This window comes from Lonchura striata, chromosome 20, assembly GCF_046129695.1.
Source record: "Lonchura striata isolate bLonStr1 chromosome 20, bLonStr1.mat, whole genome shotgun sequence".
In the NCBI taxonomy this organism is placed as follows: Eukaryota; Metazoa; Chordata; class Aves; order Passeriformes; family Estrildidae; genus Lonchura; species Lonchura striata.
The window spans coordinates 9,791,899-9,818,192 of record NC_134622.1 but is presented as its reverse complement, the minus strand read 5'-3'; the positions used below and the strand labels follow the sequence as shown (position 1 = coordinate 9,818,192).

The 26,294-nt window shown below is 39.6% G+C and overlaps 1 protein-coding gene across 6 annotated transcripts in view; it reads left to right on the top strand.

Annotated features, from left to right (window-relative positions):
- The window catches only part of BCAS3 (BCAS3 microtubule associated cell migration factor), a 298,857-nt gene that overhangs the window by 35,858 nt on the left and 236,705 nt on the right, over positions 1 to 26,294 (top strand). For all 6 annotated transcript variants that reach the window (XM_077787568.1, XM_077787567.1, XM_021524867.3 and 3 more), the window contains 4 exons: positions 9,847 to 9,923; positions 11,602 to 11,685; positions 16,960 to 17,130; positions 25,675 to 25,768. In XM_077787568.1, coding sequence (XP_077643694.1) covers positions 9,847 to 9,923; positions 11,602 to 11,685; positions 16,960 to 17,130; positions 25,675 to 25,768 — 426 coding nt within the window. The remainder of the gene's footprint in view (positions 1 to 9,846; positions 9,924 to 11,601; positions 11,686 to 16,959; positions 17,131 to 25,674; positions 25,769 to 26,294) is intronic.

The window sequence follows — 26,294 nt, the reverse complement described above, 5'->3', positions numbered from 1 at the left end:
GTCTTATGTAAAAAGAGTCTACATTTTTGTGGTTGTACTTTCAGTTACAATTAGAAAAGTTTAAATTATTTTTTTATATTGTCTCTGTATTTTGGAAAAACCTCCTTAGGAGAAGCTGTTTCTTGTCATAGTTTGAGGGAAAACAGCTTCATGCAGTAATATTAAAGTTGCCAATAGGTGTCAGTTTCTTCCTATCCATGGATGTGAGATACTGGGAATCTGCTGGGATTCAGTGACAAGATCCAAATGGGAAAGGACTTATTTCTGTCCTATTCACCACTCCCTTTTATTTCATCAAAAAGAATTCGAGTACAAGCCTTGCTTTTTTTTAGACCAAAAGTCAAGAATACCCCTCAGTTAAATATGTATTCTGAGAAATTTTGGGCTTATTTTGTTGGATTTTTTTAAAGATACTGTAATTTATTTTTAAAAATTAATGTTCTGAAGTTAGTTTTGAGGAGCAGCGATACTCTATTCTTAAATATAACTTTGATTTGCCTTTTGTGGAACAGCTATAGAATTTAAAGAGGATTAACTAAAACTTTTGGAGATAATGACGAAAATATTTTTTAAGAAGTCCAAAAATTCCTGAGATGTCACTAATGCCAGTGTATTTCCCCAACTGTGCTGCTTTTTAAAATGTGAAATTCGAGATTCTCTGAAACTTTCCTTTGGTTTCATTAATGACAACCTCATTTTTGGGGCATTTTGGATGCCCCAGCTGCCAGAGCTGGAGCCAGCACAGCCCTTCCCTCTGGCTGTGACACGGTGTGAGTGGGCAGAGCTGTGGTTTTCCCTGGATTTCTGGGTTTTGGGACCTGTCCTGAGGATCCCAGGCTCAGCCATTCCCTGGATCCTGCTCCCAGGTGGGTGCTGTGCCCTGGCACGTCGGGGCTGCAGCAGAGTTTTGTCTGAGCTTCCCCATTTCATGTGCTGAAATCTCAACCTGAGAGCCTATCTTTAAAGGCTTAAATTCCTCTGATGTGTTTGAAATTGGATGTAAATGAGCTGCCTCGTTAGCTGCAGGGATTTCTGGGAGGCAGCCAACTGGCTGTGACTGCCTTCTTTGGCTGTGCTTTGAAAAAAATTATTAAAGGACAGTGCCAGTATCAATTAAAAAGAATAGAAATCCTTGAAAAGGAAGCTCAGGAAAAAGTTTAGAGGCCTTTTGTTTGCATTATTGGGGCAGCCTATGTCCTGATGCTGGTGCACCTCAGCTGTGAGGATGCCACTGCCTGCCCAGAGAATTTGACAGCATGAGAAAGATTTTCTGGTTGGTTTTGGTCAAAAGGGAGGGCACAAAGGGCATAAATATTGCTGAGGATCACTGACTCTTTGAAGGGTTTTGTGTTGCTTTTAGAGAAAAGAAAATATTTTTTTTTTCAAGAAGATTTGGTGATGGTGTGGAAATCACATCTTCCATCCCTAAGTGCTGGGGGAGCCTTAGAACCTCACTGAGACAACACAAACATGAAGCAGAAGCTCTGGTCTGTTGATTATTTATACATAGAAATGAAATGCAGAATGTCCAATTAAAAGCAGTGTCAGGAATTCTGAAGTTCCTCAGAAATGCTAATGCAGCTGCCATGCACATGAGGAGTATTTGTCTTTCTGTTTTTGTTTTTGTGGTTGGATGTGTAGCTTAATATATTGTTACAATAAATATACCATAAAATATTCAGGATGTAGATGGTCAAGTTCATGCTGCTGTTGGAATGTTTTAACTCCTGCATTTCCTGATTTTTCCTGAGTAAGTTTGACATAGAACCAACCTTTGTTTTCCCCTGCTTGGGATTACATGGAAATGTACTGATTTGACTTGGATGGCAGGGAGCCAGCAGGTTTTATTTGTGCCTTTTTTAACAAAGCCTCTGTGTACAGGTGCTCCAGACTGGGAGAGGGGATTTAAAGCAGGTGGAGGGAAAACATGCTGTAACTATTGTAGAAAAATAACCAGGATATCCCCTAATCTATCCTGTGGGGTGTTCTGATTTTAAAATATCTGCTAGGAGAAGGCAGAACATCAGTCTCATGGCAGTCACTTCCATCCATCACAGCTCTCCTTGTGCTTGGAGCCAGCTCCTTTTCCCTAAGAAAAGACACCAAGGGGAGGAGAAAGCCCAGCAGGAATTCCACATCCTGCACTGGTTTAGATGCTCATGTGGCCAAACTACAAAAAAAAAACAACAATTCATATGATGCTTATGTTAAGAATGTGTTTCCTTTACTAGTTGTCAGTGTCAAGGTGTGAATTTTAAATAGCTTCTGAAACAGCTCAGAGTTTAATTGTGGTTCACTTCAGGTTTCCTTCAGAGCCTTTTCTGCACGTGACTGAAGGATCAGAAACCAAAGTGATGCACAGAAAGTGGTGCTCAGGATCAGAAACCAGAATGATGCACAGAAACCAAAGTGATGCTCAGGCTTTTTTTGCCTCTACTTTGCTCTAAACAAAAGCTGCAGAAAAGCTGAATTCCATTGATTTCTATTCCATCAATGCTTCTCACCCCCAAACTGCTTACTTAGTGCAACATTGCTGATTATGAATATGGCCTGATGGATCCTTTCCTTCTCCAGAAAGAATATCCTGCCCACCCCCTGGGCCCTGAGTAAAGATCCTCCCAGATAACATCATGCATGTGGCATCATCCTGTGTCTGATAACGAGGGCCTGCTCAGCTTCCCTGGCCCTTCACTCCTCCTATTGATAAATTCTCCATCCAGGATTCCCCAGGGATGGAGACAGTTATTGCAGCCATTAGCTGGCACCACGTTTCTATTGATGCTCTTCTGTAGAGCCCTGAGAGGTAATTTTGCAGATTTTAGTCAGAGTAGTTTATTGTCTAGAAAGTCTGGAAAGGCTCTCCTCACCACAAGCCAAAATCAGTGCGTGGATGTTGAATGCCCTGCACCTCTCCAAGTGAATAAAACCCCCAAAGCAAATGGTGTTGGATGCTCAGATCTGCACTTTGGGTTTGGCCTTGCTATTTGCTCTCACATTCACACACAAGGAACAATTTGGTGCTTTCAATTTGTCACAGGGCTGGTCTGGAAATCTTCAAGGCTTTTTTGGCCATTTCTGTTGGAATTCCTTTCCTCTCAGGCTCACGGAAAGCAGTTTGAGCTCTTGACTTTGAAGGAAAAACTCTGGGTGTCTTATGGAGAGGTTTAATGCCTGAAGAGTCACATTCTTTGAGAAGTTTGTGTGTTCCCCTCCTCAGCTGTGGGTATTTCTCCTGGTTATCCCACACGGGATAATAATTGACAGGATTCCTTTGTCTGTGGGGGACCAGCTCAGAGCGAAAGTCCTCGGGCCAGGTGGGAAGGGAGCTCCTGAGTCACAGGATTTTCTTGATCAGTGAAGAAGGGCCAAGTATGTCCCTGTGGATTGCTATAAGCACTTTTAATTTTTATACACCCACATTTATATGAGCACCTACCCCTTCGTAGTGTATTTCCCTGAGAAATGTTGATTTAATTTTGCTTTTTCTTTTTAACGGCATTATTTATAAGAGTGTTTTCTTCCTGGCTGTGGGAATCAGTGTCTCACCATTCCAGGATAATGCTGAAACACTTTTTGGAAGGGCCTTTAGGGCACTGTGGTGGATTTATGGGAACAAACAGCTTTGGTGATCGCAGGAGGTTTTGCTCCACTGCAGGAAAATGTAAATAAAACAGAAAAGCTGCATGAAGCCACAACAGAGGCCTCAGTCCCCAAGATGTCTGTCTGTCATATCTCCTGGCTCTGACAGTTTTACAAATTAGATGTAAAACAGGAAGTGCTCTTTGTTTCTATATAAGTTATTTTTATCTAAAGCACCCAAATCCTTAATGTTAAAGGGCAAACAAAGGCATCTGACATTGTCATGCACAGAAATAACAACCTCAGTGGTAACTTTTATTATTTGTCACTGTCCAAGTCTGAACAAAAAAAGAAAGTAAACCTGAGATTAAACATTGCCCTGAAATCAATCAAATTGGTGCTGAATTAAACAGCAAGGCCTAATGAACATGAAAGGCCACTGATATTTTTAGTAAAAGCTCTGGGATTGTGCTTGGACCTGTGGAGTAACAGTAAAATCATAAAATCATGGAATTTGTGAGCTGGAAGGGACCCACTTGGACCATCAAATTGCAGATGCTACAAACTGCTATGGTAGAGTGAACAGGGAAGGAGATCTCCGTAGTAATAATAATAATAATTAAGTAAGAAAAAAAGGCCCTGGATGGCAAGCCTGATTTCTCAGTGGGTCCATCCTGCTCCTTTGCTCTTTTACTCCATTTTATGGGTGATACTTAAACAGAAGGAAGTACAAGAACAATAGAAGAGTTTTGGAAAATATGTGACAGTGTGAGAGTAATAACATTTACACAGGGCCTTTCATCTAGAAGGAACCCAGAGGAATTTATAAACAATATTGCTTTATACAGTTTATAAACAACAAAAAAATTGCTTTGCTAAAAAAACCAAAAAAACCAAAACAACCAACCAAAAAAAAATTAGATAAAACAACTTATATGGTTTGTTTTCCTTGTAATAAACAAAGCTTTTGCTACAACAGTATCACTCTACCCATTATTTATTGCATATTCCCCCTCTGTGCTCTCTGTTGTCATCTGCTTTCTGGCTGCTCTGCACTGCAGGACTTTAAGGATGGAGTTTTGTAATTCCATTCCTATGGAGAGCTCTGTCTTTTGTAAGACCCAGAAAAGCATTACAGATTGATTATTAGAGAAGTAGCATCACTTCAGTGGGTTCTTGGAGCTATTTATTTAAAAATACACAATGGCCCTGCTTCACTGATTTTCAAAGTGATAATCCAGCAAGTCCTTTGAATGATTCAAAGCAAAGAATTTTGGTTGAAATGAGTTACTTCTTTTGGAATTTGTTTAGAAAACTGTGTTCAAAACCACTGGACACTTCATTTGACATATGTCATCTTTAATGAACTTTGCCAGGCACTGATCAGAAAAATCCTTGTTTCTCCAGAAATCAGGAAAGTTTCCTTAGGATGGAGGTGAGCCTGGTAATCTCTGCCTTCATGGCATTCCCTGTGACCCAGAAGATGCCATTCCTGCCTTATTTTGGGATTAGAGACAAAATCCAATTAAAATCTATTAATACAAAAGGCTTTTGTATTAATAACTGCCCATCCTCTCAGCTTGAATTAAAACTGCTGTCCTCTGGTATGGGTTCCTCACAGGTATAAGGTGTGACATATCCACTAAAATTCCTCCCCAGGAAACAGTAAATCAAAAATTGTTATAAAAGAGGATGAGTATGGACCACTGCAAAGGAAACTGGAAAGAATTGGAGAAAAGAAAGCAGTGAAAATGATGGAAAAAGAAAATTTTCCTATAAACGGATAGGGAAAAAATGACTGAAACAAGATAGAAGAGAACTTAAAATGTTTTTCATTAAAAAGTAAGAACAAAGTCAAGATAGAGTGGATGAAAGTCTGGAAGATACCAAAACCAGATTTTTTTTTCCTGTGCTATAAATACTGTTGTAGGGAATGAAGTTATTATAATGTGCTGTGAAATTAAAATCAAGCAGTAGTGTCTTAAGATAAACATGATGGGATGTGTTTAAAGGAAAGCAAGGTTAGGTGATTCTGATTTGGCTTTTTCATTCCCTCAGCTTTATTAATTCATGTATTAATTTGCTGTAGTTTATCAGATGTCATTTTACAGTATGTTTTAGTGAGGTTTGAGAAAAAAATTAAAATTGTGCTGTGGGTAGGGAGTTACGAGTGCATCGTTCTGCAAACTGAAAATAAACCCTGACTTAGCTTAGTTCTGACTGTTAACATCAGATTCTTCTGGAGAGAATATTGTATTCCTATATCTCCTTTAAATATTTATTTTCTGAAGAAGCTGTGGAGATGCTGAAGAGCTGCCCCAGTGGAAGTGGTTCGGGTTTATTAGTGGGGTTTTGGTGATTTATTGGCCCCAGCTCTGTTCTAGCTGACAGTAATGACTTTGTTCCTCTGAGCAGAGTTTTCCCAGTGAGCTGTTTGTTTAAAAGACAAGGGAGAGGACAGGAATGTGTTGCTTTTCTCCTCTTGGCTGCTCTCTGTGTTCACATTGCCATCACTGAAGATCCAGGATGAGCTTTTGGAAAGCAATTCAGGGAAAGAACTGGAGCCTTGGGTTTCTTGGAGGAGCTCAAGACTGATGGGAAGATCCAGAGTCAGAAGAGGGGATATTTGTGTGAATTTTCAAAGATGGGTAGAGGAGGTGATTTCATTTATTATGGGCTTATGGATTTGAATCTCCAAAGGGTGGTAGAGATTTTCATCATTACCACAAGAGTAATAATTGAAAATTAATGGGAAATAAATAAAGCTTCACTTTGCTCACTCACAAAGCAAACATTTCTGTAGCTCTTTGGAGAACTTCAGGTAATGTGGGATTCCTGTATTCTCAGTAAAACCAAATATATAAAATCAGTACAGCAATGAGTAAGTTTAAAGCATTTTTGAATGCAAATAATCACAAATTATATACTTACGGCAGTTATCATTTTATAACCTAGTTATTAAAAAAAAAAGGGAAGAAACTGAGAAATTGTAAGTGAAGAATTTACCTATGGGGCTGTAGATAATATTTGCATCTTGGAAGTGGGAAAACTGAGGCACAGGATGTGAGGTCCCTCTTCAGAGGGATCCTGGAGCCCATTTCTTATTCCTCACTGTTCCTTAGGGCAGCACCAGTTGGAATTTTTGGGTGTAGGAACTTGATAAAATTCGCAGAAAAACTTGGACTTTGATTCTGATTTTCAAAGTGCAATTTTTCTTCCTTTTTTCCCAGCTTTGAAGTTCCTAATTTTCTCTGAAAAGAGGCAGAAGATAACTGTGTGTACTCAAAAGTTATGAAGTAGTTTCCACTAGGTTTTCACCTATAGTTTTGTGAGTGATAGGCCCAGATAAGCTGGTTCTAAGATCAGATATTTTTTAGTACTTGCTTGATTTGCTGCACTTTTGGAAAGACTTTCCCTGAGTGATCCTTTCTTGGATGACCTCTCGATGCTGTCATTAAAACTTGGAAACTTTGGTCTTCTTGACAGTTAGTTCTGCATTCTCATTATGTTCATTCCTATTGTAAACACACCAAAGTTGCTGCTGTTATTGCTTAGAATGGCTTTTTCCTCTGTTGTTTTGAAGTCTGGTAGAAATAGAAGTTAATCTTTAAGGGAGTGGGGCTGGTGAGGATTGGATGGCCCAGCTCAGTGGGTCACGCCGTGTCTGTCTTTTCATTTGCCTCGTAGATGATGTTCTGCTGACTCCAGCTGTTTTTTTGGAAAGCAGAAAAACAATTTGCTTTTCCTTCCCATAAAGTATAACCCTTTGTTTATCCTTGTGCTGCTGCAAGTTTCCAAATTGCAAAGACTCGCAAAGAAAAGAAAGGGAGGAAATAGCTCCTTTTTTTTTACGCTGTTTTTCGTATCGGAGAGTAGAGTTTAGGACCGAGCTGAATTGTTGACCTTTGTGGAGTTTATTCTTAGAATTGGTTGATTTGTGTGTGGAGTCTGATTGACTGAGCCCAGTTCATGGGACAAACCACGGGCAGTGGGTTTGGGGAGAGCCATCCCAGCTTTTTTGAGTAACTCTTCTGTTCAGTGATCAATTTTAGATTTGAAGAATTCTTCTTGCAGTTCTTCAGTGGCTTCAGTTCACTGAAGTAATTGAGAACAGCTCCCTTTTCTAAGCTGGACTTGCTTTTTGGCTATGAATTGCTGAGACTCCTTTAATTTTCTCCTGCAGGGATGTTACAGATTTGGGAAACGCAAGTCACTGGTTCTAAAGTCACTGTAGAGATTTACGTGACAGGGGTTATCATCTGGCAACTTTTAGTGCTGTATTTTATACATAAAAGGGAAGGTAAAAGAAAGGTTTGGGGGACCTGAATTCCTTTTCTGACCCAGATAAGAGCTGCCGAGGCAGAAGTCGGCATTAAAACCTCACAGCTCCTGATCTATAATGTCATCAGAAGAACACGTTTGTATTTACAACCCAGGGCTGTATTTACAACCTTTTTTTTTTTGCTTGCTTTGTTCCTTAAGAGGCTCTTGCTGCCCACATTTTATGCACTCCTGGAATGCAATAACAATTGTGGCATCGTCTCTTCAGAATTCGTTTTCCTTCCTGAGATCAGGCCGGCGATAAGGACTCACAAAACCCTCCCTGGGCTCTGCCTGAGATGGGTTTAACTGGATGAATTCGTTCTCTCCTTCCCTTGCTTTCTGACCTTTCAAACAGCTCGCTGTGCTCTTTGGAATTCTGCAGCACCCTCAGTGCTCTGCTCTGGAAAATGAAATCCAGGCTTGTTTATCTCAGCAGGGCTTATGCAGGTCCAAACCCACATCCAGAGTGTTGTCGAATGTCCATTTAACCTTCCAGAAGGGTGCTGACACCTCCCACGCCCCTTCTCAGGCTTTGCAGGTGTGGGAAATAAAACCTCTCCCCTTCTGGAAGCTCTGCTGTGCTCAGGGAATGTTCTGGATTCTTCTGGAGCCTGCAGGAGCAGAGCTGGGCATTTGCGGAGCTCGGGTTCTTTTCCTTGCCGTGGGTGCAGAGCAGTGTCAGAATCTCATATGAGAGATCCAGAAAATAGAAAGCTTCTCTGGCACTGCCTGGCTTTGTTTTTTTTTTGTTTGTTTGTTTGGGTTTTTTTGTTTTTTTTTTTTAACGGATTTTAAGCAATACACTGAATAAAAGTTGTGATGTATGTGTTCTGAAATGCAGTTTGCCTGCGCTCCTTCAGCCCGGGATACAGGAGCAGCTGCCCAGGGCTCCTTTAAATCAGACACACATGTCTGTAAGGTCTTCAATATTTTGTTTCTTGGCCAATCAGTGAGAGGATTTAAATTACTAAATTGACTAAATTAGCCTAAGAACTGATGAAAAGTGAGATTAACCATTTGCTTGATAGCCTCCTCCTTCCCCCTGTTCTTTCTTCCTTATTTTTTCATGTACAAATGCTTATTTCTAAATAAAAACTATTTGTAGAACTACAAATTATTTGTTTTATTTACAAAAATTTTATTTTTTTTAGAACATTTTATAAAAATACATATTTTAGAAACCTTATGTATGGCCATTTAATGTGATTCATTTTAAGCCTTTCCATGTTTTCATTCCCATCTATTTTGTCTAACAGGTATTTTCATGTTTTAATCCTCAGGAATAATTCTCTTTTCTATGCTCATTTTTATCGCAGTGCATCAATCTATTTTTAATGATAATATAAAGGTAATGGAAAGCAGGTGAACAGTGGAACCACTGCCACAATTTTAAAGGAATTACGAATTTTCCCACTGTGTAAAGTAAGGTTTGTGCAAAAGTATATGGAGAGGCTGAGGCTTGTATATAGAATTGTTAAAATCAAAAGCATTTTGAAAGGCTGAGGGTTTGTATATAGAATTACTAAAAATGAAACCAAGAGCACAATACATCCTTTCATACAGTAAAAATATAGAAGAGGTTGAAGTGAGTGAACTGTTCTCCAACAGAAAGGTGTCAGTCAAATAAAAGTAATTAAAATGTGAAGATACAAAACCAGTCGAGTCAAACATCAATACTCCCTCACCCCAGAATGTCATCTTTGTATCAAAATGGCTTTAAAAATGCAAACATAAGGAGAAATTAATATTTACACATAATTAAATGTTCAAAATAGCTCATCTAACCACAGCCTTATCTCTAGAAACAAAAATGCAAGCATTCACTGAGTGATATTAGCAACTGAAAAGCTTTTGTTTAGACTTTTTGTTTTCTTGGCAATAAGTAAAATTCTTTGGAAGAAGTCATGAAGATATTTCTCAATGTTGCCTTTTCAAACTTTGCAGGCTGCTATCCTTGTCCAGGGCCAAACATGAATCCCATTGCTCTTGGAAGCCGTTGGCTTGCTTATGCAGAAAATAAGGTAAGGAGGAGTTTGATATCAAAAAATACTTCAAGATTCTGTATATATAGGGGGGAAAAAAGAAAATAAAAGATCTTAGGAAAAAGGTATGTGCAAAGGAAAGTCTGTAAGAGGAGTTGCATTAAAATGACAGTCCTAAGTATTTTAATATATTAGATCTTCACTCTGCACATTTGTTTTGATCTCAATTTAAGGAACTTTGAGGGCAGAGAAGACAGCCATCAACATGTGTTTTCAGTGAGGTAACTCAATAATCAACCCATTTTGTGCTTTAAAAGTTTAAAGCATTTAATTACAGACACTTCTGAAAGTAGACAAAAAAAACACTTCCTAAATTCTGTTTGGGGAAACTGAGTCTGGACAGAGCCCTGGTTTGTCTGAGCCAGCACAGCAATGCACTTTGTGGCTTAGAAAATAGCATTAAATTGGCCACTTTTGAACATCTTTGAAAAAGTTAAGCTCCAAGAAAAAAAAAAGAAATTTTAGACTTTTTTTCTTCTTTCTAGAGACAAAGAAAATAGATTCCCAGGCAAAGAAATGATCGTTGCTTTTACCCAGAGAAGTGGTTGTGTATTTAAAGCTTGCAGTGAAGCCTAAATTCGGCTCCTAATGCCTTATTTTTATTTCAAAGCAGATGTTTTTTCTCCCTTCCACCTGTGACTGGAGAAGCTGTTTCTAGATCTGAGCCAGAAATTATCAGAGGCAAATTTTAGAAATCTGTTTGCTGTTACACCTCTTGCAGCACAGCTGATTTCTTCCCAAATTCAGGCCTGCCTTTCCTTTAGTGCCACACCTTGCTGATGCTGGAAAGCTTAACCTTGCTCAACACGGGATTTAAAAAAGTATTGCTGCCAAAAGATCAGCAAAAGAATTGTATCACAAAGGGAATTTAAATTACTTGTGTGTTCCCAGGTAAATTCACTGTAGGCTTTCCCTAGTTTAGGTATTTTTATTTAGATATTTAAATATAAGCAGGACAGAAAAGCCTTTAGAAAAAAATACATTTTACAGTAATTTTTAATTTTCTTTAGCTCAAAAAGTTAAACAGGCAACATGTTCTGTGTGCAAGCAAAAAAATCTATATTTTTTTCTAATTTTGCAGAGAAGCACAGATTCTATTGTTACTTAGGGTTCAAAGGCAAAACCTACTTTTGTAGGGTGATGGCAGGTACAAGAGTCTTGTTTTGATTTATTGATTTTGAAGGAAGGCAATAAAAAGCAAACCCCATGTACATTCCTTTAATCTATTAAATGCAAAGTTTCAAACAACTCTTTTCCTTTGTCATTTCTTTGCTTGCTCGCCATAAAAAGGAGGGGAAAGCCACACTCGGATTCTTAGAATGGCTGATAGTTAATGTTACATACACAGGGCTAAAGCTTTTGATTATATTTATTTAAATTTATTTGTGGTATTACTGCCAGACCAAAAATCCCACCATTTCAAAGTTTATGAATTCTTAGTGAGTACTCATCTGGTAATTGAAAACTGGAGCGGAGGACGCGACAGTCTGGGTGGCACCCAGAAGATTATAAAAAGGGGTTAAGTGTCTCAGCAGGGCTTTTTGCTATTTGTAGGAAAAAACACACCACTGTACATGATAAATAAGAGCTCTGGTAATGGGTTATGGGTTTGTGTAGTTTAATAGTAGTGACTTGGTTGCTGTCTTTCTTCTTGTAGCTGATCCGATGCCATCAGTCCCGTGGTGGAGCCTGTGGAGACAACATTCAGTCTTACACTGCCACAGTCATTAGTGCTGCCAAAGTGAGTCCATCATCTGCCCTGGGAGAGCTGCTCGTGGAACATAATTATGAGGTTTCCCTGCTGAATTGGGCTGTGTGTCATCACCCCCTCCCTCCCAGAGAGGAGAGCACACTCAGAGCCCTGCAGGCAGCAGCCCCGTGCCTGCCCTCCCTATCCTGCAAAGCTCTGACTAACTCTAGCTTTCCACAAACTATTTCTGTTTCTGAACTGATTTTTTAAAATTTCATTTATTACAAACAGCTATTTACATTAGAGGGAAGTGACAGTGGGATGGATTTGTATAATGGCTGTTCATAGTGGCGCAAGTTTATATGATTAGAAATCAACATTGTGAATTATTAGTCTTTTAGCATCATGAAAAGTGACTTTACAAGTGCCTGGTGCGTTTTGGACTCCATCACAACCCCATTATACGTTTTGCTCTCTCTGAAGGGTGACAGCACAGTACTGGAGCTAATTAATTACCTTCTTTGAAGGTTAGAGCTTATTAATGACTGTTTACATATAGGTTCCATTGCCTCGTTTTCGTACTTCAGATGATGTTATAAAATCCCTCTGCTTTCAGAGAAATGTCTGGGGTTTTGTACTATCAAAAGAAGCCCATGGCTTGGAAAAATCTTAAACAAGACCCAGCACAACTTTTGTTTCACTGTCTCCCTCCCAGCTCCTTTCCTTGTGCAGCAATTTCTTTTTCTCACACACACACACACACAGAGTTTTGGCACCGTGGGGTGAACTTGGTGCTGATTACAAGCTTCCCTTGTAACCACCAGCCTTTTCATTTCTGATATGTGCAACAAAACAAACCTAATAATAGGAATGAAATGATAGCATGGGACAGAAGGCTCAGTGGCACCGAGGAAAACAACAGTTAGGAGAAGCCACAAAGAGAGACACGGGGCAGGCCAGCTCATGTGAAAACAAAACAGAAAAACAAACATAGTCCATCACAATCACAGTGTGGCTGGAGAAGGAGAAAAATCACAGCTTTTTGCATTGTTGAGGGGAGCTGGAATTGCTCCTCTCCTGAAGTGATTTGCTCGATCTCTGTACTTTCACCAGTAGCACAGTTAAAGAGGTGTGGGGGGAAATCCCCCCAAATTCCTTCAATCCCAGCATTGTGAACATCTATTTTATAGCACAGATAAGTTTGAAAAACGGAGTGGCTTAGTGTGATCAGCCACAGTTTGGATCAGATGTGACAAAATCCTGCAAACAGATCACTATAGCTGATGGCCTACCCTGCTGAGTAGTACTAGCAAGGGATCATAATCCAGAAATTCTGCTGGTAAGCTGAATTTATCACACTGAAGTAGTTCTATTGCATCATGTGAGTAGATACTGAAGATAAAATGTGTTTATAATCATAGGAAAGAAAAGATTGTTAGCCTCTGTACAGAGATAAACTCCCAGTGAGAGTTAGGAAAAGGGATAATCCCCAGGGCACGGGCTCTTGCTGCTCTGTATTTGCACAGCACATTGCTCATGCTCCTGCCTGTTGGATGTTACTGTAATAGACAAGATTAATACTAATATAGTTTTAAATATTTGCATGATTTGGCTCTTGAGGAGTGTCTCAGCCTTAGTGTATTAATTTGTTATCCATGAGCGCACCACAGTGAATCTGCAATGTTTAATTTATTAGTGATTTCATTGAGTCTTGGCTTGCTGTCTAGCAGGTTTTCATCTCTGATAACTGCAGGGCTGACTTTCTTGCTGGCAAATAGATGCTGCATATATCTGTTGATCTTTGTCCATCTCATTGCCTCACCATCAACTTCACTCCTTCCTTATTTAAGTAATTTATGAACCTTTATTTATGCTGTTGTGTCCTATCAGCTGCAGGGGTTTGTAATTCCTTTGCTTTGATTAGTGCAGGAGCAGCTTTTTGGGAAGTGCATGTCCTTTCCTTTTCCCTGCACTGCTGCTTTTTGGTTCAGAAGTGGTTCCATTAAAGTTCTTGTTTTGCCAGGTTACCTTGGGTTACAGCCTTTTCTCTATTTGGCTTCCAATTTTCTACTGAGGTGAAGAACCTTCATGTAAAAGAGAAGGAAAGCTGAGAGCTTTCAGCAGGGTCACTTTGGAGAATTGCCTCTCAGAACCTCTCAGAAGGTCTTGGTGGCAGCACAGAATATTTTCTGTAATTGTTTTCCCTTTGCTGACCCAGTCCTGGTGGGGTCTGGGGTTTGTCCTCTGTGGGGGCTGCTGCTCTTGCTGCAGCAAATAAATTTCCTCCTTAATCAAATAACTTGGGAGTTATCTGGGAAGGTTCCTGTTCACCAAAATCACTGAGGTCAAAGTTGTGATCGTGTCGGTGGCTTTCTGAGTGTTCGTGTTCTAAAAGCTTCTGTAGTTTCTGTCATTTGACCAAGCAGAAAATTTCAGGAAGCAGAAGATGTGTCAAGATTCACATTTGGATTAACGATGAGTGCAGATAAAAATGGATGTGTTTGGAAAAAGGGAAGTAACATTCCTTAGAGGTGTTGAAGAATGCACTCAGTGCATGCAGACAGGAAAGTCCCTTCCGTGGGATAAAGATTCTTTTCAGTCCAGTTGAACAAACAGAGTGACATGGACACAGAATTTCTTTCAGAATAAACCTTATTATCCCTTTGTTCAAACTGAGTGTGAGGCTCAACCTCAGTGTGTTGACACCCAAGGCAGATCTTTTTGATGTCTCTTTCTTCTTTCTATAGATTTTTTTATTTGCAATCAAATAGATCATATAAAACGTATTTGTTATGAGAAACAGGAACAATATATTTATTGTGTTGTCACTAAAAGGATCCAATGCCTTTCTTGGAACAAAGCATCCTAACAGGCATTGAATGGTGCATTTTAATTCTTTTCATCTAATTGAAGTTGTACTTATTTTTCAGTTAAATGAGGTATGAGGGCATACATCTATTTTAATTAAATATATGTATGTCTTTATAGTCAAATAAATGCGAACAGTCATATTTTGAAGAAGATAGGGTACACATGAGCATATAAATAATTTGTGTTTCTGCACACTGAGGATCATCGGTTACAAAAGAAACTGGGTAAAGTATTTTAATCTTTTTTATCAGCAGACTTCACTGGCGGGTTCCCATCAGTGACAAAGGGACTGGGACAGTGCAAACTTGAACCCATTTCACTTAAAATGTATTTGCTCTGTCACATGTCTCGCATCAAATTATAAACCAAGTCCTTCTCACCTCATAACTCCTTTGCTTGAGTCCTTCTCCATATCTTTTAATCCTGTACTGGTAAAGTGATTTAGCAAAGGCTGCATCTGTTTTCTCTTGTTACCTGATAACTTCTTAATGAGGACTAACAGCTTATGTGAGAGCAAGGTCATTAGCCCTAATGGATGGAGGGGACAGCTGATATGGCATGGGAAAGGTTAAAGAAGTTTTTGCAAATATACACAACAGCACAGGGCAGTAAGTGCTGTAATGGTTCTGCACTGATATTTCTGAGCTAATGGCCTTGGCCACATCTCTGCACACCTCTCCCTGCTGCAGGCCCACACTGGCCATTTTCTGCTGGAGAGCTGTCAATTTATGGTTGGTACTTTGCCATCCCATTGCTCTCATTATAAATATTAAAGATCTTTTCTAAAACAGGTCAGTTACAGTTTTTAGCCTTCTCCCTTGCCCAGGTATTTTGCCATGTAGCATTTACTGCTTTCTCCTCCCTGCTTTATAAACCGAGAACAGATAATTTTCTAGGATTTTAGCTATTGGCCAAAAAACTGCCGTGTCAGTTTTTGCCAGGAGAGCTGGAATGCATCCCCGTGATGGCACCGGGGCTATTTTAGGTTTATTCCTCAGCTGTCAATATCTGCTTTATGTTACCTCTCCCAGCCTCCTGAGTTCACCACTCTTAAAACCCGTTTTATTCTCCTCTGCCGTAGCCGGGTATAAAAAGAAATAACAAGAAACAAATGGCAGGATATTACTAAAGACTTTAAACCCCCAAAGCCATTGCTGTGCTAAAGGCCTGGCTCGATTTTAAGTGGAAGTATCTCCATTAGCATTAATGGGGTGAGTCCATCAGCAGAGGCATCTCAGAGGTTAATCAGCCTTCCTGGCTGGCCATGGCCATCGATACCGTGTGGCGCCTGCTGCTGTTGGCCCTTCAGAGGCTTTCCTGACAACACACTAACAGACTTTGTGTAAGTCATTTCCCATGAATTATTAAAACAAACGTTTGGCTGCTAATTGATGAACACTAATGTGTTTTCTAATCACTGCAGTTTGAGATTTTAGCACTAAACAAAGCAGTTGCAATTGATTTGTGGCTGCTTCTTGGTTTCAGCTTGGGATCTGGACATTTTTTTCCTTTTCAATTTAGCAGGCAGCTTAGCTTGTCTTTTTAGTTAAGAATTGGCTTGTTACAGTGTCATTCCATTCTGATCTCTTTTGCTATTTCTTATTTATATTGCATAATAAATCTGTTCAATTCTTTACAGGCAAATAAGGCTCAGTCCTTGGTTCAAGGAGAAAATATTTAAAGTTGTAGTTGGGCTTGTTTTTCTTTCAGTCTACATCTCTCCTACTGTGTCTACTCTGCCTCTTTCTCCAAATAAAATAAAACTAAATAAAAATAATCTTCAGCATCTTTAGCTGCTAAAAGCTGGTGCAGTGAATGTGTTTTCAAACTCATGTCTGGGAAACACAGACAGACTGGAAAGTCCCATTCCTTGTGCTGGGATGTGCCTGGGAGTTCCAGGACCTCGAGGGTGGCGTTTTTGATTTTCCTGGATTTGAGTCTCATATTTATTTTAAATGCTTAATTACTGAGTAAAAAATGAGTGTGTCAGACGTAGCAAAAGACAAATTCTTAGTCTTTTGCACTGTGCAGAAGACAAAACTCTGTCAGCTTTAGGGGCTGTTTGTATTTTTGTGTGAGCAGTACCCTCCTCACACCCATTGTGGCCTCATCTTTGATCCTTCTGACTATGGACTATGGGAGTAACTAAAATCAAAGTTAAAAAAAAAAACAGCACTGGAATACTTAAAATACAAGCACATTAAATTATTTGAACATTAAAATACTTATTTTTTCAGTAATACTTTGGCATAATTGACTTCCAAAAGAAAGGTGAACTCTTCCATTTGCTAGGACGCCAAATTTTTTCAAGCTGTTTTACTGCAGCTTTCTGCAGCTGATACACCACTCCTAAAAAAATCCACTTCCAGAAAGAATCCGAGCTGAACCCACAGCACAGCCCTAAACATCATTTGAGGGGTTTGAATTTTTTTTTTTTTTTCCCTTTTTTTGCAGACAATAAAGACTGGGCTGACAATGGTGGGGAAGGTGGTGACACAGCTGACGGGGACGCTGCCCTCGGGAGCCACCGAGGAGGAAATCCTGGCTCACAGCAACCTCCGCAGGAGTCCCCTGGTGCCTGGCATTGTCACCATCATCGACACCGAGACAGTGGCAGAGGGACAGGTAACAGTGTGCACACAGCCAGAGCCTGCACGGCCACCACAACCCCGGGGAAATCCTTTCTGTGCTGATGGGAGTGAAAAACAAACCAGCTTTGCAGCAGGGCGGGAATTTTACAGACCCACAGAGCTGGGATAAAATCCTGCTTGGGACTGAAATGCAGCCAAAATATATATTGTCCTCGCAGCATATTTATGTGACACTTTGACAAGATCAAGTGTGAAGTGTCACATTTTGTCTCCCCAACACTTGTTCCTAATTGACATTGATTGATGCTGATCAGTCAAAGTGGAGATGGAGTCTGATGATTTTTATTAATACAGAACGTGGCTGGAATGTGGGGTTGTTTGGGAATGGGGGAATTGTTGAATTCCAGGTTAAAAAAAAAAAATAAATGATGGTACAAGTTGGCTATGAAGTGTAAAAGTTAGAATTTTATGTTAATCCCAAATGCAGTGGAGCACGATGCTGTTTTTTTCAGGCATTTGCACTGTTTTATATTAACAGAGTAAATTTACTGTATACAAGAATTCACAGTGCAGTGCATCAGGAAAAATAATTTGTTACAAACTCCACACCATTATCAGACAGTTTTAAAATTGCTGGATTTTCCCATCTTTGTGACAGGAAAGATATCCATGTCTTTTTTTGTTTGATTCTACCACTCATTTAATTTTAAAGTGGCTGGTCCTGGATTCAGTGTTTATGCAGAACTCCCACACACTTCATTATTCTGTAACTAGTGTGCGAGATTTTTTTTTCTCATGGTCACATTTATGGAATTTAAAGCAAAAAAAAGCTTTAATTTTTTCTTGTTTTCACCTATCTTTATGATGCTCATTGCAAGTAAGTTGGTGAGTTATTAAGGAGCACATCAGAAGCAAAATATATAGCTAAGTATATTTTTTTCTTTGACAGGAAAATAAAATATTTTACTTGAAAAAAAAAAATCAAAACAAAGAAAAACTTCATTATGGTTTTTTTCCTGAGAATTAATTTTGGAAGTATTTAGCCAAGCAATATTGCATTGAAAGAGAATTGTTCATAAAACAGTATAGATATTTTCTACCAAAATTGAAATAAAAGAAAGAAGATATTGGGAAAAAAATTAAGATCTTAGAGTCAGGTTTTAAAATAATTCTGTTGGCAGCTGGGATTTGTTTTTGTTCCCATGAAAAAAAAGTTATTGGCTCTTCATATAAAATAAGGAAAGAAAAAAAAGACAAATTTGACTTCATAAATTTCTGATGAAGCTGTTTAATGTGGTCATTATTTCTGCTGGTTGCTGTCTGTGCTTTGATTCTTCTGCATAGGCCTAGGGGGGAAAAAATGATAGATCTTAGGTTTTTAAGGCTTGTTATATATGATTTAGAGGTTTTATGAACTTGTCCTCTGACCCTAACAATAGTAGGGAGCTATCAAAGCCTAAAGGGCACTCCAGGAGAGGAGCTGTAAAAATGATAACGTTTGTCTTGTCCAAACCCTGCTGCTCTAACATAAATAAGCCATCAGCTCTAGGAAAATAAGTTTTGTCTTGAACCTCTAGGAATCTGGATATCATAATTGCTTGTATTGCATTCATATTTTTGTGATCTGAAGCTTTTAAATGCTGTTAAATTATGTAATTTATTTCCAGTGCTGTTATTTGCTTTCAGAATTATATGTGTTTCCAGAAAAAAAGAAAATAACCTTTTTTGTACGTTGTTAGATTTTTATGGTGCAGGAGATTTTTTAAACAATTTTTTCTTACTGAAATGTTAAAAAATGCACTTTGTATGTGGTTATTCCACACTGCCAGTACAGAACCTTCTCCTGTGAGGGGTGTCCTGGGTGCTCCCAGTCCCTCTGAGTCTTTTCCTGTGCCTCCAGCTCTGTTTGCAGTGGAAATGTGAATTTTTGTGCAATGTGAGCTGGTGGATGCTGGTTTTGGCAGGGATGTGATGCTGTGTGCTGGCAGGAGAATTCCTGGCAGGAATGCCAGTGTGGATGGCACTTGTTTGTGCTGGCTGGCTGACCCTGGCTGGGTTTGGGGCAGGATTCAGGGAAGGGTTTTAGCACCTCTGACCTCTCAGTGAGGTGAGATTGTCACAGAGCTCACAGCAAACACTGCAGCAGGGAGCTGATCCCAGCTGTGAGCTCCTCATGCCCAGAATCTCCGAGTTTGTTTTACTCTCCTGTGGAAAATCAGTTTGCTGGGAGTGGTGACTGAGCTCCATCCTCACTGGTGGGGCAGGCTGGTGATGCCAAGTCCTGTAAAACAGCCCTCTCTGTTGTAGGGTCACTGTTTCACTGGTTTTTCTAAAGTTACTGGTTTATAGAATCACAGATTCACAGACTCACTATGTTTGGAAAAGACCTACAGGATCGTCAAGTGCAGCCTTTGACTGAATCCTGCCATTCCCATGCAACCAAATTGCCAAATTTGCTTTTTTTAATCCTCCCAGGGATGGGGACTGCACTTTCCTGTGGGGGAGCTCCTCTTCCAGTGCTGAACCACTCTCAGTGAAAGGATTTTTCCTTGTTTGTTCACCCGTTTTCAGATTCCTGAAGAGTTCTGAGTGGAATCAACAAACCCTGCTGGGATGAGATGCCAGGATTGGAATGTTCATGGCTGTGCCCATCAGGCTCTTCCTCCTCTCACTGAGAAAACCTGAATTTAAAATTCCAACCAAGTGTTTCCTGGGCTAAATGAACATTTGGAAAGCCTTGAATCCCATTCAGCTGGGGTTGGTGTATGCTCACATAGGTTCCAGCCTTGTCACAGCTGAGGGCAGTTTCAGAAACAGGGAGGAATTATTTTCCTATCATCAGTGCCCTCCTAATGTAAAATAAATACCTCACCTCCTTCAGGTCAATAAAGATTTTTATCACCTGCACAGCCTAAGAATTTGGGTGTTGCAGTGAAAGATACATTTTCCAAGTAATAAAATAAGCCTGTAAGATAAGATACAGGAAAAAAAAAAAATCTGTTTTAAAGAGGAAGAAAATGGAACACAACAATAAATCCAAGGCAGGCAAATACATCAGTTGGATGAGAAATAAGAACTTTTTCTGAGTGGGGAAGCATTTTTTTTACATAAATGTGACTGAAGTTTTTCAAATTAATGATACAAGTACTTTTTCAGTTATTTCAGGCATAGCACACAGGTTCTTAAGATGGACTGAGCTGCTCTGTGCATGTGTACAAATACAACAGTTTCTGTGCCAGGAGAAAGATGAAGGGACATGTTTTGGACACAAACCAGGAGGACTAACTATATTTTTCACAATTTTTTATAATTTCTCCTATTTCAAAGGCATTAAATATGAGAGGGAGCTCGATGTGTGTCATTCACTGACCTGTGCTGCCATGGCAGAGGGTGAAATGCAAACTCACCACTGAAAAATCCACAACTAAAGACCAAAGAACTCTTCTAATGTAATCTTGTAGGATAAGATCTGCAGGGGAAAGTATTTTTAATAAACCTTATGAATGTAGATATTGTAGTAAACTCTCATCCCCAGCAGTTGTTTATGTGATAGCTCCTACTTTCAGAATTGGTGCTACTTTAAGAAAATTTGAATTATGAGGTAATTAAATAAATGCAGAGGAATGCAGAATTATTGACATTGGCTGTCAGGAGATATTTGTAAAAGGAATAAAAATAATTATCGAGATGCCCAAGTAACTTTGTGGTAAACCAAAATATGTTAACAAGGTTGTGTGCTTGTTTAAACTTCCTTCTAATGAAGTGTTAGCAAACTTTTCAGTTAGATGGAAGGACTATTTATTTGAATCCCTTAATTAGTTGAAATGGATAAACCTAAAGCTGTACAGATGTCCTCTTTTTCAGTAATTGGAATTAAATGTGTAAGACTTTATTGGCTTGGGTTTGAAAGAAAAATTATTTTCTTTCGACCTTTGTTTCTGTATTCTTAATTAATTCATCCACTGGGCCACCCACGTGCAGGCTGCAATAATGACCTTGCTCAAAAGTCACCAGTTTTGGGGCAGAATGTGAATCTGTTCAACATCTAACAGTTGGTTGACAGATAAAGATGTGGCCAGTTGAAAATCCAAAACTCCATGCTGGGTGTGTTCTCCAGGGCTGTGACTGATGAAATCTCACTGTGCAGCTCATCCACAGCTCAGCAATATTGGAAGGAATATTTTCAAAACAGCTCAGCAAAAGAAGATAATATGTTGATCTATTTATGGTTTAAAATGTGATCAGGACTTTTTTTTTTTTTTCCCCTGTTCCCTATTAACTCTTTATTGCATTAAAGAGGAATTTTCGGGGAAAAAAGCAGCTGCAGTTTCCAAAGTTCATTTTCATTTGATGAGGAAGTGATATTGAACCAAATCAAGATACTTATCAGGAGCAGGAATTGTTGTGAAATTTTGGTCTGAAGCAAAAAGAAGCTCAGAGAGTGAAGCATATTCAATAATAAAACTTTAACTACAGACATAATTCCACTGGTCATTAACACCAAGGCTTTTATTTTAGGAGCAGCTTTGGCAAAGGCTGATGTGATGTCCTGATGCTCAGATATTTGGCCTCAATTTTCTTCACTTTTTATATCTCCATGTATTACAGAAGAATTCTTTTTATATATAAATATAAAAAGAGCAACAGGATTCCCTCAGAGCATAATACTGTCTGCCTCACTTTTATTAAAGGAGATCTGGTTTTTGTCAAGAAGACATTTTTGTCTCAGATAAATGGTTCAGGCTGAGCATGAGGCTGGTTTGAGTTTATGCTGGATTCTATTAAAAGGAGTGCAGTAGTTAATGCCACAGATCTATCACTTTTAGCCCCTTTCCACTGAAGTTTGACCTTGGCTGTAACTTGGGGGAGGCTCTTTGTGACTCAAACTCCAGCTCTTTAAAGCATTTGGGTTCTCAAGTGTACAGCAAATATTTGTTATACAATATTCATATTTATAATTATTGCCAAACCTATTTGTTTTTATGATGATGGGATTACTCTTTTCTTAATTGTATTAAGAGTAGGACCTGCCTGATTAGATTTGGGTCCGTTTTTATTTGTGTTACTTTCATGTTTTATTTAAAAACATGTCTCCACTGGGATAAGTGGTGTAATTTGCCTTTAAAGATTAAAATAATTAAAGTCATAATTACGAGTGGCTTCTGTTCAGCAGTACTGAAAATACCACAGAGGAAGGAAAATATGGCATAGGAGAAAAAAGCTGTGGCTGCAGTTATCCCTGCCCTGGCAGCAAACACTGCTGGCTGCCCTCGGTGCTTTGTCTCTTTTTTTTAGGGTGAGATAAAGATGATTTGGTGAATCTTTGATAAACTTCAGCATTCTGCTGTAATGGAGCTGGTTTGGCTGCACATCCAGCCACAGGCTCTTTGGCTGGGCAGGTTTGGGGAAAATCCTCTTGCAGCTGATGGTAAAATATTTTTGGGCATCAGGAGCAGCTGAGGGCTCGTTCACAAGGAGCCTTGGTAGAGAAAAATTTTGATTTTGCTCTCTCGTTGGGAGCTCTGCAAGGAGCTCAGTGACTCTGTGATCTCCAGAGCAATGCTGATTTCTGAACCCTTCTCAATGAGAGACTTTGGAAGGTTTTTTAGCAGAGTGGTTAGAGGCCACTACCTTGGAGAAGGAAGCCTGTTGGGGAGGAAAAAAATTGCAGCCTGGGGATTCCTGTGGGCTCTGCAGGCTCTGGGAGGAGAACGAGCTGCTTCCCTCGAGCTCTCTGACAGCCCCTGCATGTGTTATTAGGGAAATTGTCCCTCTGTTTTGATTTCCAGGAAAAATTCCCAACTCTGCTGTTTTCAGGGGCACGCAATCCTCAGCTGGCCGGAGGAGCTGGGGGTGCTGGTTTGATGTTGCTGTAGCACCGGGTGTTGTATCAGCATCGTTGTGATTTCCTGAAGTTCTGTAAAAAAGGAAAATCACGCTGGGATTTAAAGATGTGCAAGCTCTGAACTGGGATGGGAACCAGGCTTTGGTTTGGTGGCATCTTGGTGAGGGACATTTGGTTCATGATGGAGTTAAGTCCAATTCCTTGGATTTTTTTTTCTTCCTTCCTTTGTAGTGTTGGAATTGTAAAAAGTGGTATTTGTTATCCACAAGTGCAGTGCAGAAAAGCAGGGGGAGGACCTGACAAATCTTAAAGATTTCAATAGATTGGTGATTCAAAAAAACCCACTTTTCTCTGTTCCTAAAGGATTTATTTTTTCATGCTGATTTTAAAAAGAGGAAGGATATTTTTGTGTCTTTCCATGCACAAGAGTTTTTTCCACGTGTTCCCAAAGTCAGTTCTGTCTGTTCTGACACAGACAGTGACACACATCAGGTGCTGAGGAAGGAGCCCCGAGTGTCACATTCCCCACTGCCCAAGATTTCCAAATTTTCAAGTGATGAAGGTGCTTTTATGGTGGGTTTTCTTTGCTTTAATTTTGCTTTACTTGGTTAATACAATGGGATGAACATACTTGAATTTGAATCTGCAAAGGTCAGTTTGCTGTACCAGAAAATCAGTGAAAGGGGGAGATCTTTAAAAACTCCTTTTGGAATATTTTTTGCAAGAAGATATTTTTAAATAGTAAACAACAAAAGAATTGAAAGCATGGGATCAGTTAATATCATATACAAATAGAGATTTGGCCTTTTTTGAGTTCTCAAGTTTTCCAAGTCTGTTTCTAAGTCTAAGGTGTTTTGCAGTTTTTGATGTTGTGACTTTTTGCTTTATATCATATCATATTTCCAGAGGAAAAATGTTTAAGGATCAGGTTGCCATCCAGTGCTCCTGCCTGTTGGACAGGGTTTATGCTGCAGGGGTGATAACAGCAGTGCATTTATCATTTTTATTTTTTTCTCAAATAAAGCCATGTTGAATCAATCCTGCAGAAGAGGCTGCATATGAAATATGCTATATAACCATTTCTAGCAATGATTTAGCTCCTGTGATACCCACACATTTCTGACTGAATGTTCTTATTTAACAGGCTAGACCTGCAAAAAAAAAAAAAAAATCCTTCATAAAGCTGTTTTATGGTGTTAGTTGGTCATTATCATTTCTCTTTAATGAGAGCAGAGTGTTGAGGCTAAGCAGTGCTAAATGATGCTGGAGTGCCTGAGGTTCCCTGGGTGAGGAAGGCTGTGCTCCCTGCAAATCCTTGGGAAGATCTGCAGCCCCTGTGCTTTGGTGGTTCTGGAAGGAGCAGGAACTGCTGACGAGGGAGAGCAAAGCCATAATTGTGCTGTGAGGTGCCAGAGCTCAGCCAGCCCAGCCCAGGCCCCTCCAGCCCTGCTCCAAACACCTGCAGAGGATCCCTCGTTTTTGAAGTTGAAAAATAGCTTCAAATTTTTGTGATATCTGTTGGGGATAGGAAGTATTAAAATCCTTGCAGATTGTTTTTGGAAGAGGCAGACAGATTATTCAGGGTGGTTTTGCACTGTCTTAGTAAGAAGATGTGTTTTGGTCACCACAAAACCCCCCTTTTCAAGTCCTTTTCTGACTGATCTTTCTTTTTGTTTTGCTTAATTCAAGTTTTAGGATGATGTAATCAAGGAATAAAATACTCCTACACCTCTTGCATAGTTTTGTCCACATATCTTCTGCTTCTTTTCTATAAATCTAGGAATATCTTTGCTTTTTATACAATTAAACTTAGATATTTTGTTATGTTCTCACACTCAGCTTTGGTTTGACTGGGCCAGGAGTTTTACCAGGTTCAAATTTGCTTTTGTTTAAAACACCAAAAGCTCATCCTTTGTCCCTTTCCCCAGAAGCTGCTGCAGCACACAGATCTCAGTCCAGGTATTTCCTTTTCCACTGAATTTCCCTGTGCTATGAAAACTCTCTGCTATATTTTAATTCCTTTTTTGTTCACAAGAAAGTATTCTATGAGGGCCTGATTTTTTATTAGCAACCTTTATAACAGTGTTACCTCATATTGAGTGAGGCAGTTTCAAGTTGGAGAAAATTCCTGTTAACTGTGAATTTGACAGTGCAGCTGCTTCCATCCACACTCCCAGCCCTTGGCATTCCTTGCATCCTTTGGAAATCCAGATCCCTCAATTCCAGCACCACTGACAGCAGGGTGGAAGCTGTGCTGTTCCCACCTGAGGGACTCCTGGAAAGCAAACCCACTTTCTCTGGGGCTTGATCTGGTCTTCCACTTACTTGCTTTATGTACTTGGGATCAAAATACTGATTTATGTAAGGGTTAAATATTCACTTTTCTTTCTAGGATGTCATTTTGTTCTTGGAAACCTCAAATGACCTGCACAGCATGGTGTAGTGAGCTCTTTTGCAGTCTGCAATAATTCATGGAGCAAAATGGGACTATTTTTCTATTTTTCCCTAATTTGAATATGATAAGTAAATAAGAAATCCAGGCATAAAGTGGATAATCCTTTCTGGTTATTAGAGCAGGTCTCATGTCTGTGTATCTGAGAGAATTCCCAGGACTGTTGGTGTTGAGCTGACAGGCAGGAACACTGAACGTGAGCACGCCAATCCCTGTGTCAGGAAATGGGATTTTCCCTCTGGAGTGTTTTCCCTCTAATCTGGGCTGTGCTCTGTCCCCAGGTGCTGGTGAGTGAGGACTCGGACAGCGATGGCATCGTGGCCCATTTCCCTGCTCATGAGAAGCCCATTTGCTGCATGGCCTTTAACCCCAGTGGTAAGAGATTTTTCTGGTTTTTGGGATGGATGTAAACAAGGCAGTAAATCCCACAGGAACGAGTCCCCTGGCTTTGGAGGGAGTGCTGGTCCCGCTGGGACACTGCAGGTGACCTGCTCTGTGGAGTGTTGGATGTGTGATTTGTCTTCTCTGGAAATTTCAAACTTTAGCAACTTTAAAACTTTCAAACTTTAGCAAGGGAGGAAATTCAGTCCCTCTTCCACTGCTGAGGAATTCCTGTCTCCTGGGATCCTGCCAGCCAGGTGCACACATGTTGTGATCCTCAGGTATCCAGAGGATCAGCATGTGGATTAAATTGTAGTCCTCCCTAAATACAGAAATAAAATAGTTTCACTGGTTTTTAAAGTAACTTATTATTTCTTTGCTAATTAAGAGTTTGTGATCTTACCCTTTCTCCTGAGTGAAATCAACTAAAATCTGAAAATACTTGTAAGAAACTCCTCAAAAGTGCTTGTTTCTCTTCTTCCTCTTTATAAATGAACAGTGACTCTGGGCAGCAGGGACA